Below are 13268 nucleotides of genomic sequence, written 5' to 3'. Positions count from 1 at the left end.
CCAAAAATAGAAAAAAGAAAAAAAAATGAAGCCAAGCATTCATTCCTATCCCGAAGAAAAAATCAGTGATGGAATTTACATGACGGATTTTCGGAAGAAGCCTCCAACAATAGCAACAACAAACGGAGGAGAAGAACATTCTCCCTATACCATGATGGAAGAATATGAAAATTTATTGGCCACTACTCAATACGAACTGAAAGAATTAAATACTAAAATCTTTCATTTGGAACGATCCAATCATGAAATGAAAGAAATTATGATGAAAGTGGACAAGATGAGGATTTGGTATTGGCCATCTCGGAAAATGAGGAAATTTTGGTGAAATTTAAACGGAGAGTGGAGTTGATCCATGAACGATTGGCGCATTTACAATGTCTTCAAAGTCGTGTAGAATTTAAAAATCAGGAACCGCTGAACATTTATCTGTGGATGATTTATCCGATGATATTGATCAGATCATGTTGTAAATATTAAAATGTAAAATAGTAGTTATTCTTTAAATTGATCATGGTCTAATCGATTGATTAGGAAGAGATCTAATCCATACATGTATCATTGCTGCTGATGCTTGTCCTCTCTCGTTGAGATCATGTATTGATAAAAGATTTTCAAATTTTCCTCAATGCGTCGTTGTCGTTTCTTTTGACATGCAAACACGGCTTCCATGCAACCATCGAGACACATATTCGATGCCACCAAGACCACAAACGCTGTCAGAAAAATCACAGTGGGATGATAAAAACCAATTTGTAAGGTATCATAGGTCCACACGTCATTCACACAAATTTTACCATCGGCATAATCCATCATGCCAGTGACACAGGGTCGACATTGATGTTGTAAACAACGAAGTCCTGCACCACACCATCCGTCTTTGGTTTCAGGGCGACCCAATTCTCGTGGACATGCTGCATGATAGAGAGGATGTGATGTAATGGGTTGGCATTGACCGTCGTCGGTGCAATATTCATGAATGGCACAATACTCTCGAGTGTCTAAACCTGAAGTTCCAGGAATGCATTGGCCACATTGAATGGGTTGAGTTTGGTCATCGTCGGGATAGAAGGCAACTTGATAATCTTCACAAGTTGGAGTGTTGGAAGAGGATGATGTTACACTGGTCAGGTTGTTCCATTGAGTAAGCGAAACAATGTATTGGATTCGATTTTTCCTTAATACCAACCAGCTCATCATCAACGACATCGCTACCATGACAATTCCTATGGACCATATCCATCTCTTCTTCCATAACGATCGATTCTCCAAGTTCTGCTTGATCTTTACAAACATTTTTTGAAATGAACCAATAGAAACAACACCAACTCTATAAAATGATAAATTAGGCATTTGCCTTTTATATTAAAACCTAGGTTTGGTGGTGTTGATGATTAATACTTGTTTTGCTTAGAGAATATATAGTTTTTCGAGGGTTTCTTTCTCACATTCATGTTTGGCTTGCTAAAACTAGGAACCTTCACTTGTACAGATGCATTCACTTCTTGTTCTTCTTCCTTTTCTTCTTCAGAAGCTGACAATTCCTCCTCAGCTCCCAACCATCCAATCTTCTTCATAAAATCCACTGGTTTTTGAGTCAAGTCCATACCAGTGGTTGTTGTTGTATTCACTGAAGATGGCTGGTGTGGAGCATCATCCGTGCCATCACCTCCTCCTTCACTTCCAATAAATGCAGGAGAAGGATCTGAAACAGAGTCCTGTTTGAGTTTCTTCTTTTTACATTGCTTGTTCTTCTTTCGATTCTTTTGAGAGAGCATGTAAATTTCATTAAGACTCGATGGGACTCTCTCCTCTTCAGGAGTGATACGTACAGATGCTGGTGGCTTCTTAGAGGAATGATTGGGTGTGCTTGCTTGATCCGCTTGATTGAGAAGGAAGCTCGAAGTGGTGTCCATTTGATCTTGTGGCTGACCTTTGGACAAAAACTGCATGTCGTCGTCATCATCCACAAGACTCATCATGGATGTATCATTCTTGAATGAAGAAGGTTGTTGACCTAGTGAGAATGATGACATGATTTTGGAGATCTTTTCTTGATTGTGAGATGCCATGGTGGATGTTGGGAAACTCATCGATGATGGGAAGAAGAGTGAACTCTTACTGGGTGTCACATTCACGGATCGATGTTGCTGTGTCAATTGTGGAGGTTCAAAAGGTAATGAATCCAAAGCTTCATGGTCCTCTTCAGAAAATGAAAGTTTGGATATCGATGACGATGGATAAAAGTTTTTAGATTCAACCCATCCAGCAATATTATATAACTCATCACTGTTCATGACAGGGCTCATTCGAGAAGGAGTCTTGTAATGAGGATTAAAAATGGGCGATTCCAATTCAAAGGATGGCTTTGCATGTTGATTAATGTAGTGATCTTCAGGAATCTTACTGGGAGTTGAGAAAGTTGGCTCTACCGTCGAGTCACCATCGTTCAACGCCTTACTAATGAGATTGACAATTACCTTAGCGTCACGACGTACTAGCTTTGGAACAGGATTACAACAAGTCAACAATTTGCTCACCTCCGTTGGTGTCTGTTCGGCAATGGAGAGTATCATGTGATCGGGCAGCACATAACGAACGCTTTCGTCATCCTTTCTTGCAACAGTATCTCTCCACTTGTAGAGCACGCGAATGACCTTTTCGTTAATGTTCCTAATGCTTCGTGTGAATTTGTTGATGAGTCCAAGATAGGAGGTTTCAGTGAAAAGTTCCTTTTCATATCTTCTCATACACAATTCTCTCGATCTCACTAACACCTCTTCCATTCTTTCAACACCAGAGACGCTCGAAGATAAATTTGGTTTAAAAAACATGTCATGTCTCAATCGATCGTAAATGTAAAGCAAATAATGAGTATCCTCACGTGCATATTTCACCATTTCGCTCGGTAAAGGTCTCACTCTCCAATCTGCCAATTGATACTTCTTATCTGCCTCAATGCCACAATAATGTTTGAGAAGATAGGCCAAAGAACAACCTGGATGTGTTAACACTCTGCATGCTTGACCAGTGTCGAATAAGTTGACAACGTAAATACCAAAATCACGTTGTAACCACACAATGTCACAATCTGAACCGTGCATCACTTTTACAATCTTTGGATGAGTAAAGGATGAATTCAAAATGTGCATATGTTGTCTCAATTCAATGGTATCAATGAGAAAGTCTTCATTTCTCGTTGAAATTTGCATGAGACAAACAAATCCTTGGAAGGAGCGATAACTATGTTGTTCCAAATCAATGGCAAATGCATCTTGGGCCTCTAATAAGCTGGCCAATCGATGGAGATCATCTACAGTACTGATCCAAGTACAAGATGAATCATCTAATTTTGAAAATGGAGCAATACCTTCAGGTGGTTTGTATTGAGAGGGCATAAACTCGAGACTCAGCAATTCAGGAAGATAGGGATGTGGACGACTTTCACGAACTGGCTCTCCACCAACACCATTTCCGACTCCAAGACGAAATGGGAAGGGAGGCAAGGTCGATTGTTCAAATGTTTGGAAAGAACGTGTCTTTTCATCTTGTTCATCCAAAGATCCAATGCTTAGAGATTGCTCTAGTGTTGCAACAAAAGCATTGGGTTTTGTCTTCAATTTGGGAACAAATGGTTGATTCGAGTTATCAATATCGTTCCATTTCAATTGTGGCCGACTCATGGATTTGAGGGAAGTGTGTGGATCTTGAAGAGTGGAGGACGAGTGTGAATTCAACGATCCATTCGCAAGTGAAGGATTCACTCCAACACTTTCTGTTGCATTCAACTCCATCTCATCAAGAGCAATATCTACATTTTCAAAATATTGATCCAATAAATCAACAGTCGACTCGAACATGATTTCTGGATCCTCCTCGAGCATGGCTGAATTGATCATCCTTTGACCCGACCCAAAAAAAGAGGACAACGTGGTACGTAGCGAAGAGGCACTCTCATCCATGGCTCCTCTGAATTCAGGAAAATGGCTCGACAAGAATTCAAAGTCTTGATTGGAAGGCAAGTTGTTAGAAGCTTTGGTACCATTCACTAGAGCTGAGAACAAGTCGTTGAGATAGGGTTCGAGCGGTTTGTCCCCTATAAGGACATTGGATGATGAAGAGCCTGACGTTATGTTCGAGGGAGTGGAACCATTCATTGTTGTTGTTGTTGCAGTAGTAGTTGAAGCAACACTAGCAACGATGGATGGTGCTACTGTTGTTGAGGTGTTTGGTTGCTGTTTTGAAAACGCTTTTTGGGCGTTGTTATGGCTGTGCGGTTTGGTTCTTCCATGATGCTGCGTGTTGTTGGTGCCATTGCGATGAGTGTTGTTGTTGTTGTTGGTGCTGTTAACGGTATTGTTGCTGTGGGGATGAGTCGGTGGTTTTCTATGATGATGATGCACTGCTGAACCATTACTACCACCACTGTTCGTGCCGTGATGTTGTTGTTGGTGTGTCTTCTTTTTCATTTTCTCTGAGACCACCAAAGCTAGAAGGCTTTCTGAGTGTATACAATGTACGGAATTGTATATATACTTGTATGTAAAGGAATTGATTCGGCACTAAAAGTCTTGTTGATGATGAAACTCTTCTGTTGTCCTTGTTGTTTGTGAATATTTGTGGAGGTGCAACAAATATTCAAAAAATTTGAGCAGCTCAAAAATATCAACCGCCAGCCAAAAATTTTAACGTTTTTTTTTAATTTTGTAACGGTCAACTTTGCAAGCCTTGCAGGAAGGTTACGTTTGTTTAGTTAATTCCAAATATCTTTTTAACATAGGTATACAAGTTCAAGAGTTGTGTAGTAAGCTGGGAATTGGCCATTTTCTTGACAAAATCAGGTATCCATCCTGGATATTGATATAATTTCCAACATTAATTTTGATTCGTTCATTGCATCCAAATGTTGATGATGCGTTCCACAAACATGTTGAGCACATGATTCGTTCAATCAATTATTATTGGATTTCCAAAAACACAAAATCACACCTTACCTTTGACATCTGTTTGAATCACATAGGTCACATGACAACTTGATGCAGTGGTTTCATTTGGCTTCTTCACAGGCTTGACGACATATCCAGAGCATAACAAATCTCCTCTCACAAAGCCTGATTGTTCAGGGAACAATGAATTGTCAACAATGCTTTTTTGAGCAATGACTACAGAACCATCCTCTCTCTTGTCAATTTTTCTTGCAATTAAATAATCTCTTTTTGAAACTCCAAATGCTATCGGAGGCGACATTGAATTGCATCCATATCGAGAAATAGTTCAAAGAGGTGATTCAATCATATTTTCGGTGGTGACATGCAACAACAAGCATAATTCACAATTTTCGAACATGGAAGACACAAAGTGAGAGGGTTATACCTCGACTCGATTTGACAAAAATATTAAATCATTGCTCAAACAGCATTCCCATCACGTACCTGGTGATTTGTGCATGTGAGCAACAATTTCCTCATTGTCACTCAATTTTTTCAAAGATTTAATCTCAGAAAGGGAAGTGCTGAGTGCAAGAATGTGATCGTTGTTCCATAAAATTTGTGCTACTTGCTCGACAGTAACACCTAACACCATTGTTATATTTTAGTAGAGTTCGTTGCCGATGGTTCAATATTATGAAATTTGTGTATGAATGAAATTTCAAAAATAGAAAAATCATAAAAGATCACAATAATTCATACAATACCTTTCATCAAGTAGGTCACCCGATAGGATCCAGTATGTGGAGGTGGTTCAGCAAATTCCTTTTAATAGAACAACAATATCACAATAAACATTATTAAAGGTCAATGACCAGGAAAATGTCAACGATCATCAATCCTTGAAAAACCAATTTCAATAATTCAACCTACAACAACAGCTCCATCCTTTTCATCAATTTGTTGCCATGCTTTCTGAGTTGGATTCTTTGGATCTGCTAATTCAATCACTCTAGATTCTGCAAGAGAGGCTTCCGATGAGAAGTTGGACATTTTTTAGAAATGGATTCGAGATGGTTGTTTTGATCATAGAGTCATGTTGGAAGATGATGAAGACTCGTTTCCCACTGCCTGTTGCCATGAATTCATGCCATACACACTTTTCTACTTTTAAGGAACTTTTCATATTAAGAATTTAAGTTTCAAAATTCAACTCATAAAAAACAAATTGCTAAAGCCATCCGTGTGATGAATTCCGTGATATTTGGAATTTTAAATCATGGTTGAGGATCGAGAATATTGGTATTTGATATAAACGTTCGCAAAAGCTTGTTGTTCCAAGAAAACACTATCATCATCAACACGCAATGATCAAACGATTGAATCTTTTGAATTTAAATTTTTTATTGAATATTGGAAGAAAAAATAATCTCCAGCTTGACTTACCATCAGCCTGCTTTATCAAGCACTACTTGTTGAACCATCATCGCTATCATTATTCTTGCAAGAGAAATCTCTATAACAACATGTCCACTCCATCATCTACAACAACTGTCCCTGAAGGATGCCTCCTCGGTATGTGCAACCCATTGTTGGACATCTCCGCTGTGGTTCCTCATACTCTCATTGAAAAGTACAACGCTCCAGTGGGTGGTGCTATTTTGGCTGAAGAGAAACACCTTCCTCTCTATGCTGAACTTGTTCAAAACTTTCCAGTACGGTATATTGCTGGTGGTGCTACTCAAAATGTGATGAGAGTTTTCCAATGGATGAATCAAGTCTCTTATCCAACTGCTGTCTTTGTCGGATGTGTAGGTGATGATGAATATGGTAGAATTATGAAGGAAAGCGTTACAAAAGATGGTTTGAAAGTTATTTATCAAATTACAAAGGAAAGACCTACGGGTACTTGTGCTGCTCTTGTTTGCGATAATGAAAGAGCTCTTATTGCAAATTTAGGTGCTGCTGAAAAGTACTCGTATGATCATTACAAGAGTGAGGAGGTTCAACAAGCTGTTCAAAAGGCTTCCATGTTTTACATTTCTGGATTCTTTGTCACTGTTTCATTTGAAAGTGTGTTGGAGACTGCCAAACACGCTTGTGATAACAACAAGATTTTCTCTTTCAATTTGTCTGCACTTTTCTTGATTCAATTTTTCCATGACAAACTCATGCAAATTTTGCCATACACTGATTATTTATTTGGTAACGAAGAAGAAGCAAGAGCATTTGCTAAATCTTTGAATTGGGATGAAACTGATGTTGCTGATATTGCTGCAAAGGTATCTCTTTTGGAAAAGAAGAATTCCAACAGACCACGTCACGTCATTTTCACACAAGGTCCAGAAGCTGTTTGCATTGGTGTGAATGGAACTTCTCACAAGGTACCAGTGAAGAAGATTCCAAAGGAAAAGATTGTTGACACCAATGGTGCTGGTGATTCATTTGTTGGTGGATTTTTGTCGTTTTTGGCTCAAGGTAAATCCATTGATGAATGTGTGAAGGCTGGTATTTATACTTCTTCCACTATTATTCAATATGAGGGTTGTACCTATCCTGAGAAGCCAGATTTCAGCCAAATTGATGCTTAAATTTACTCAAAGTGGTTCTTCTCACAATAAATTGAGCCGAGTTTCATCTAGATGTTGACAACAGTTGTTTTTTACATGACGATGTTGTTGATCAAGGTCATGTCGACGATATTTGTAAGGTTTAGTAAGAAAGCGCCAATTCAAATTGTTGTATTAATCTTGTGGCGCCCAAAGTGAAATTATACACCTCAAAAAAACAAAAACACCAACTCGACGATTATCATGTCCAAGCAAACGATTCAAAAATTGAAAATTAAAACCGGAAGTTGCAACCGATGCTTCAAAGAATACAACTTGTATAAAGTTGAGCTTCAAAAGGAATTGGAACGACTCACCACCATGCAAAATAAAGGAGAAGAGGAAACTAAATTGAGACAACAACAAAATGTGATTGAGGAAACCAAGCAAATGATTCCAAATTCTCAATCCCGATTACAACAAGCCTACTCTGATTTGAAGAAGTTTTTAGAAGAAGTGAAAGATGACCAAACTTTGCTTGAAACACCTGAATACAAAACTGCCCTGACCGCAATTTCTCAAGTCGAGGAATCGAACAATGTAACTCCATAATTTTTCTCATCATGAAATTCCTTCACTCGTTTGGTGAGACTTGTATCTCTCATGAATTCCATCCTCCAAAACATTTTTCCATATTCTGGATTCTTATTCCTATCCACCACCCATGCATTTGAAAATTTAGAACTTGTAAATGAAATAATTCATTTGAAATCAAAATTCTTTTAATTCTCCTTAGACTTTTCAATAGACAGCATTCAAATCATTCTCTTCATCTTTATCCTTTTCCTCTTTCACAACAGTCTTCTTTTGTCTCAAGTTCTGAGGTAATGATATGGCGTGGAATCCAACAGTATGATCAATGACTTTACGCTTGGCATAAATTACAAAACTATTTTCATCATCCTTAAAATTCGAATGTAAACTCAAAATATAAGGGTCATGTTGTAAAATTAATTCTGTCAAAATTTGATACTCTTCATCTGTGAAAAGATCCTTCTTTTTCAAATGATGAACGAAAGAGAGGGCAGTCACAGTCTTGTCATGTGTGGAATAACCACTTCCGTCATGATGTTTGTGATCTGAAGTGGAAACTCCTTCGCCAGTTCCTATTCCAACCACAGCTCCAGTTCCTTCAGCCAAAGCTTCAGCTTCCTGGTTGACTTCATCGGGAATTTCTTTGAGATTGACATTACGTGTTGGAATATGTCCTGTACTTCTACTCCATAATAGAATGTGATATTCTTTCAGAGATCGTACATCTTCATTGTCATTGATTTTTTCTGTCCACCAATTTTCTTCGTATCGATGAACTTGTTGAATGGAGCTAGTGTCCAAGCCGTGAGCATCTGCAATTCGTTTTTTTAAATGTTCATACGAGTTGATGTTTAGACGAATGGTTCGCATGTCTCCAAACGGATATTCAATAACTCTATCGGAAGAGAAAGGATTTCAAGTTTGATTCAATCAATTTCACATTTCCGTTGAATTTTATCAAGTGTTCGATCGTCATGTATTTTGAAAAATATTTGTACGAATAAATATATTCAATCAATAATGTTATCGTCATTATATTAATAATGATTATTAATAATGATTATTAATAATAAATTATTTTTCCAATATCAAATTGAACAATGACAACCATTCACGATAAATATTCAATATTTTTTAGTTCTTCTTTTACATACCTTACATATTTTCCGTAGACAAACATTTTAGTGGAATGGAAACTGAAAGCACTACCACCAAATGTTCGGAATAAACTATAGTTGATGATCATTTCATTGAACAATGATTTAAAAACCAATCATCACATATTCCAAGACACTTACTTTCCCCAATTGGACACAGCCAACAACCCAATCATTTCAGTGAAAAACCCCATCTTGTATGTTCTTTCAAAGAGTGTAATAAATATAGATCTCGGAATGAACAAAGATGACACAAAAAATGATGACGATGGCTCCGTGAAAGACAATCAGACGAATATTTTTTTTTGATAATGATGATGAAAAATTTTGATTCCGAATTCATCAATGATCGTCATACATGAATAGTGATGGAGTTTGGATTGAATATAATGAATTTGTAAAACAGTGCTGAACTTGCATTTTGAATTTGAATTTTTCAAATATTGAAAAAATATTGAAATAACGTTGATCCGATCTTATTGGAGAGATCATCAAAAAGAATGTCGTCTTCTAGGAATACATCTGCGAGTACTCTTCTTCTTCATTTGACAGGAGAGGATGAATACAGTGAAGAGGAGGAAGAGGATGAACCATATTCTAGTCATGAGGAGGAGGTTGATGATGAGCAATTGGTGGATGATGAATGGTATGCCCCATCGGTGGGTAGTAATCAGAATAAGGAGAATCAGCAACAACCACACGATGAAGAATCAAGTTCATTATGGGATACTCAAGGCGTTGATATATTGAAATTAGCCTCTTCTCAAAAACTTGATCCATCCAATTCCAAGCATCATTCTTTAAAACAATTTCTCAAATCTACTCAACCGTCCAAAAAGAAGGCCTCTCCTTCTCAAATCATTCCCATGACCGATCCTAAAGAAATTGAATTATTCTATGAACAATTGAAAATCATTAAGAAAGATCATCATGAAGATGATGAAAAGCATCCAGCTCTCAATTTCTCTCTTCATCACTTTTCATTACAATCTCCACTCTCTCAGACTGCAACTTCCAATAAGTGCTCCATTTCTCTCTTTAATGAACATGCCAACACTCTCAAAATTTATTCACATGGCATATCGGACCGATACGTCCAAGCGTGTAAACGTGCTCTCAATGATCGGCCACCTCAAGTCAAACCCAAGGCATTCCTTAAGACACTCTATCCAGATTACAAACAAATGAAATATCAAGTGGATCGAAAGGAGATGAGAGAATTGAACTTTTCAAAATTGTTAGGATATGCCACATGTTACATTCCAAAACTAAATTCCATTTTCATTCATGGTGGTACTAACCAAAGCACCAATGCTCAAAGTAACGACGTTTATATTTATAATATTCATCAAAATAGTTTTCATATATTGGATTTCTTGAATCAAACTAATAATCGGCGATATCATTCATGTTATTACCAAGGAATGTCTAAACATTTTATGATATATGTTGCCCAAAAGGATTGCATTTTAATATTTGGAGGTGGAACGGTGAAAGCATTGACTTTTAAGAAAGTACTTTCGTTATCTTCTCAGAGAAATGGTAGTGGGCTGAGCAGTAGTCATTCCACGAGTAGTAGTAATGCTGTTGCCACCAATTCATTTGATGAAATGATTCATCATCTCAAATGGGGTATCAAGCAGTACGACCAATATGCTCAAAAATTTTTTTATTCCCAGTCAGTCATTCCATTCCTCAATCAAGCATCATTCGACTTTTCAGAATATTGTAATTTTCAGCATGTACTAGATCCCTCCACTCTCACCCTGTATTTATTTGGTGGCAAATTTAAGCGTTCACACCATCGAGAGCTTGATGAAAGTCATCTCATTTTCAAAATTGAAATTGTACCTCAAACCAATGCTCTTGTGATTGGTAACCAACACTTTCCTGTGGCATTTCAGTTGAGTATTCTCATTCCATCACACAAATATCAAAGTTATTCATCAAAGATTCTAAATTTTCCCCATAACCGATGCTCATTTCAATCCAATTCATTGATATGTATGAAATGTAGTGATAGTGACGAAGCCAATAACCATACTACCACTTCCTTAGGAGCAATTCCAGTCACAAGCACAACCATTGCTTCGCTTCTCTCTCATCGTAAACACATGAGTACATGTTTTGTTCCCTCCACTCATGAAATTTATTTTTATGGAGGTCATGAGCAAAATCAATGGAGAAATGAAATGTATTGTTTCAATACTGAATTGAATCGATGGAGTATGATGGATATGAATTATTCCTATTTGGATATTGAGTCACCAATCTCTACCTCGTTGATGAATATTCACAGCGCTGCTACTGACAGCACGACACACACAAAAATCCCTCAACTCACACCGAATCCGAGAAGAATTGTTCCTACCATGACTGTCAATTATGACTCCAAGTCTATGCTGCTATTTGATCGTATAGATGGCAGTATTTATTGCTATTCCTTTTCACAATCTTCATCAGGTAAACAATCTGCATGGAGTGTCATTCATCCATTAGGAATTCAAAGTCATACAGATTATATTAATTGCTCACGAATATTACCTACTCAAAATATTGTGTCACAACCTTATCAAACAATGCCTCAATCCTATTATCAAGTATTGAGAGTGGGTGAAAAGTTGTATATTTTAAATACAACAACTAGCACTATGAGTGGTACTGAAAATAGTGGCAATACTAGTGGTAGAAATAGTTTATACTCATGTAAACATTTCTTCCCTATTCAAATTCTTACAAATCCTATTGTGAATACGAACGACATTAATATTTTGAGTCATATTTCATCTATTTATCGCTCTCAAGAATATGTTGACGTGAAATTTGTTGTCAAAAAGTTCAAAAAGAATGATTCATCAGGTGGTTGCAATAGTGGCAATGGGAATGAGAATCATCTAGATGAATACGAATATTTCACAGGCCACAAATCAATCATTTCTTGCCGATGCTCATATTTGAAAGAATTAATACAACAATCGAATTACTATGAAGAAGATAATGACTCCAATAAGAACTATTACTATCAGAGTAGCAATAACAGTAACACTCGAATGCTCATTGTTAAAATTGAAGATGCCACCTCTGATCTATTTAAGGCCATTTTAGATTTTATTTACTTGGGAGAAGTGCATTTACATGAAGACGATTCTGCATCCATGTTAAACGATACAGCGATGAATGATAATATTCAGAAAGAAGCAGAAAAATTCACAATTGTGAATCGATTTCTTTCAATTTGTAAGAAATGGAATTTCAAGAGTGAATTCTTTGAGAGTTTGTGTCAATTTGATCAATCCATTCATTTGGACGTCTATACGAGAATTATTTCAGATTTTGAAAGGGATATTGCAAGTATGGTGAATAGTAACGAATCATTTGCAGATGTGAAAATAATATTGGAGGATGAAGATTATATTGAAGGAGAAGAAGATGAGATGAAATTATTGACAGAACATTTAAAGAATATGAATTCACAAGAGGAAACGTATGACGAGGAGGGTGAACAAGAAATGGAAAACATTATTGAACTACCTGTGCCTCATCAATGTCATTATGAAATGGTTCAAGTTCACAAGTGCATGATTATTCGTTCACCTTTCTTTGCAAAAATGTTCGAACATGGATTTACTGAATCTCTGACCAATACTATTCGATTCAAGTCGAATGTGCTCGATAAGAATGCATTGATACAAGTATTGCATTATATTTATACAGATCGCTCGACAGAGATTACTCCTGCAAACTGTATTGGAATATTGGTTTATTCGCAAATGTTTGGTTTATCTCAATTGGCATCAAATTGCAGAAATATGATTCGTGCAAACTTGACGCCACATAATTGCGCTGCAATTTTAGAAATTGCACAAGTTTACAAGGATCAAGCTTTGGAAAGGGAAGTCATTGAATATATTTGCAAGAACACAGAAGCGTGTGATTTGATCTTGCAGTCCGATCATGTCAGCACAGAATCTAAACTGGCGATCAAAAAGAAGTTGAAAAAGTGAGAGATGGAAATCTCTTTTCCTTTCTTTAATTAAAATTAA

The 13268-nt window shown here is 36.9% G+C and overlaps 8 protein-coding genes across 8 annotated transcripts; 4 read left to right on the top strand and 4 right to left on the bottom strand.

The window, feature by feature from the left end:
* Window positions 1-25: 25 nt before the first annotated feature.
* On the top strand, window positions 26-325 carry C9374_006255 (uncharacterized protein; the record flags this gene model as incomplete). Its single annotated transcript, XM_044696095.1, has 1 exon — window positions 26-325. One exon carries the CDS (start codon window positions 26-28, stop codon window positions 323-325), a length of 300 nt encoding a protein of 99 aa, XP_044546946.1.
* A 230-nt stretch (window positions 326-555) lies between these two features.
* C9374_006254 (uncharacterized protein) lies at window positions 556-1293 on the bottom strand (the record flags this gene model as incomplete). Its single annotated transcript, XM_044696094.1, has 1 exon — window positions 556-1293. The coding sequence occupies one exon, from the start codon at window positions 1291-1293 to the stop codon at window positions 556-558; it is 738 nt and encodes a 245-aa protein (XP_044546945.1).
* Window positions 1294-1391: 98 nt separating this feature from the next.
* Window positions 1392-4466, bottom strand: C9374_006253 (uncharacterized protein; the record flags this gene model as incomplete). The annotated part of the gene is made up of 1 exon (XM_044696093.1): window positions 1392-4466. The coding sequence occupies one exon, from the start codon at window positions 4464-4466 to the stop codon at window positions 1392-1394; it is 3075 nt and encodes a 1024-aa protein (XP_044546944.1).
* Window positions 4467-4746: 280 nt separating this feature from the next.
* On the bottom strand, window positions 4747-5978 carry C9374_006252 (uncharacterized protein; the record flags this gene model as incomplete). The annotated part of the gene is made up of 5 exons (XM_044696092.1): window positions 4747-4847; window positions 4992-5228; window positions 5430-5570; window positions 5693-5750; window positions 5859-5978. The coding sequence occupies 5 exons, from the start codon at window positions 5976-5978 to the stop codon at window positions 4747-4749; spliced, it is 657 nt and encodes a 218-aa protein (XP_044546943.1).
* Window positions 5979-6292: 314 nt separating this feature from the next.
* C9374_006251 (uncharacterized protein) lies at window positions 6293-7516 on the top strand (the record flags this gene model as incomplete). The annotated part of the gene is made up of 1 exon (XM_044696091.1): window positions 6293-7516. One exon carries the CDS (start codon window positions 6293-6295, stop codon window positions 7514-7516), a length of 1224 nt encoding a protein of 407 aa, XP_044546942.1.
* Window positions 7517-7738: 222 nt separating this feature from the next.
* C9374_006250 (uncharacterized protein) lies at window positions 7739-8086 on the top strand (the record flags this gene model as incomplete). The annotated part of the gene is made up of 1 exon (XM_044696090.1): window positions 7739-8086. The coding sequence occupies one exon, from the start codon at window positions 7739-7741 to the stop codon at window positions 8084-8086; it is 348 nt and encodes a 115-aa protein (XP_044546941.1).
* Window positions 8087-8275: 189 nt separating this feature from the next.
* Window positions 8276-9401, bottom strand: C9374_006249 (uncharacterized protein; the record flags this gene model as incomplete). Its single annotated transcript, XM_044696088.1, has 3 exons — window positions 8276-8963; window positions 9223-9297; window positions 9367-9401. 3 exons carry the CDS (start codon window positions 9399-9401, stop codon window positions 8276-8278), a joined length of 798 nt encoding a protein of 265 aa, XP_044546940.1.
* Window positions 9402-9725: 324 nt separating this feature from the next.
* C9374_006248 (uncharacterized protein) lies at window positions 9726-13229 on the top strand (the record flags this gene model as incomplete). The annotated part of the gene is made up of 1 exon (XM_044696087.1): window positions 9726-13229. One exon carries the CDS (start codon window positions 9726-9728, stop codon window positions 13227-13229), a length of 3504 nt encoding a protein of 1167 aa, XP_044546939.1.
* Window positions 13230-13268: the final 39 nt, after the last annotated feature.

Source organism: Naegleria lovaniensis (assembly GCF_003324165.1).
Source record: "Naegleria lovaniensis strain ATCC 30569 chromosome Unknown tig027, whole genome shotgun sequence".
Taxonomy (NCBI): domain Eukaryota; phylum Heterolobosea; class Eutetramitea; order Acrasida; family Naegleriidae; genus Naegleria; species Naegleria lovaniensis.
This window is presented reverse-complemented; position numbering and strand designations above follow the sequence as displayed.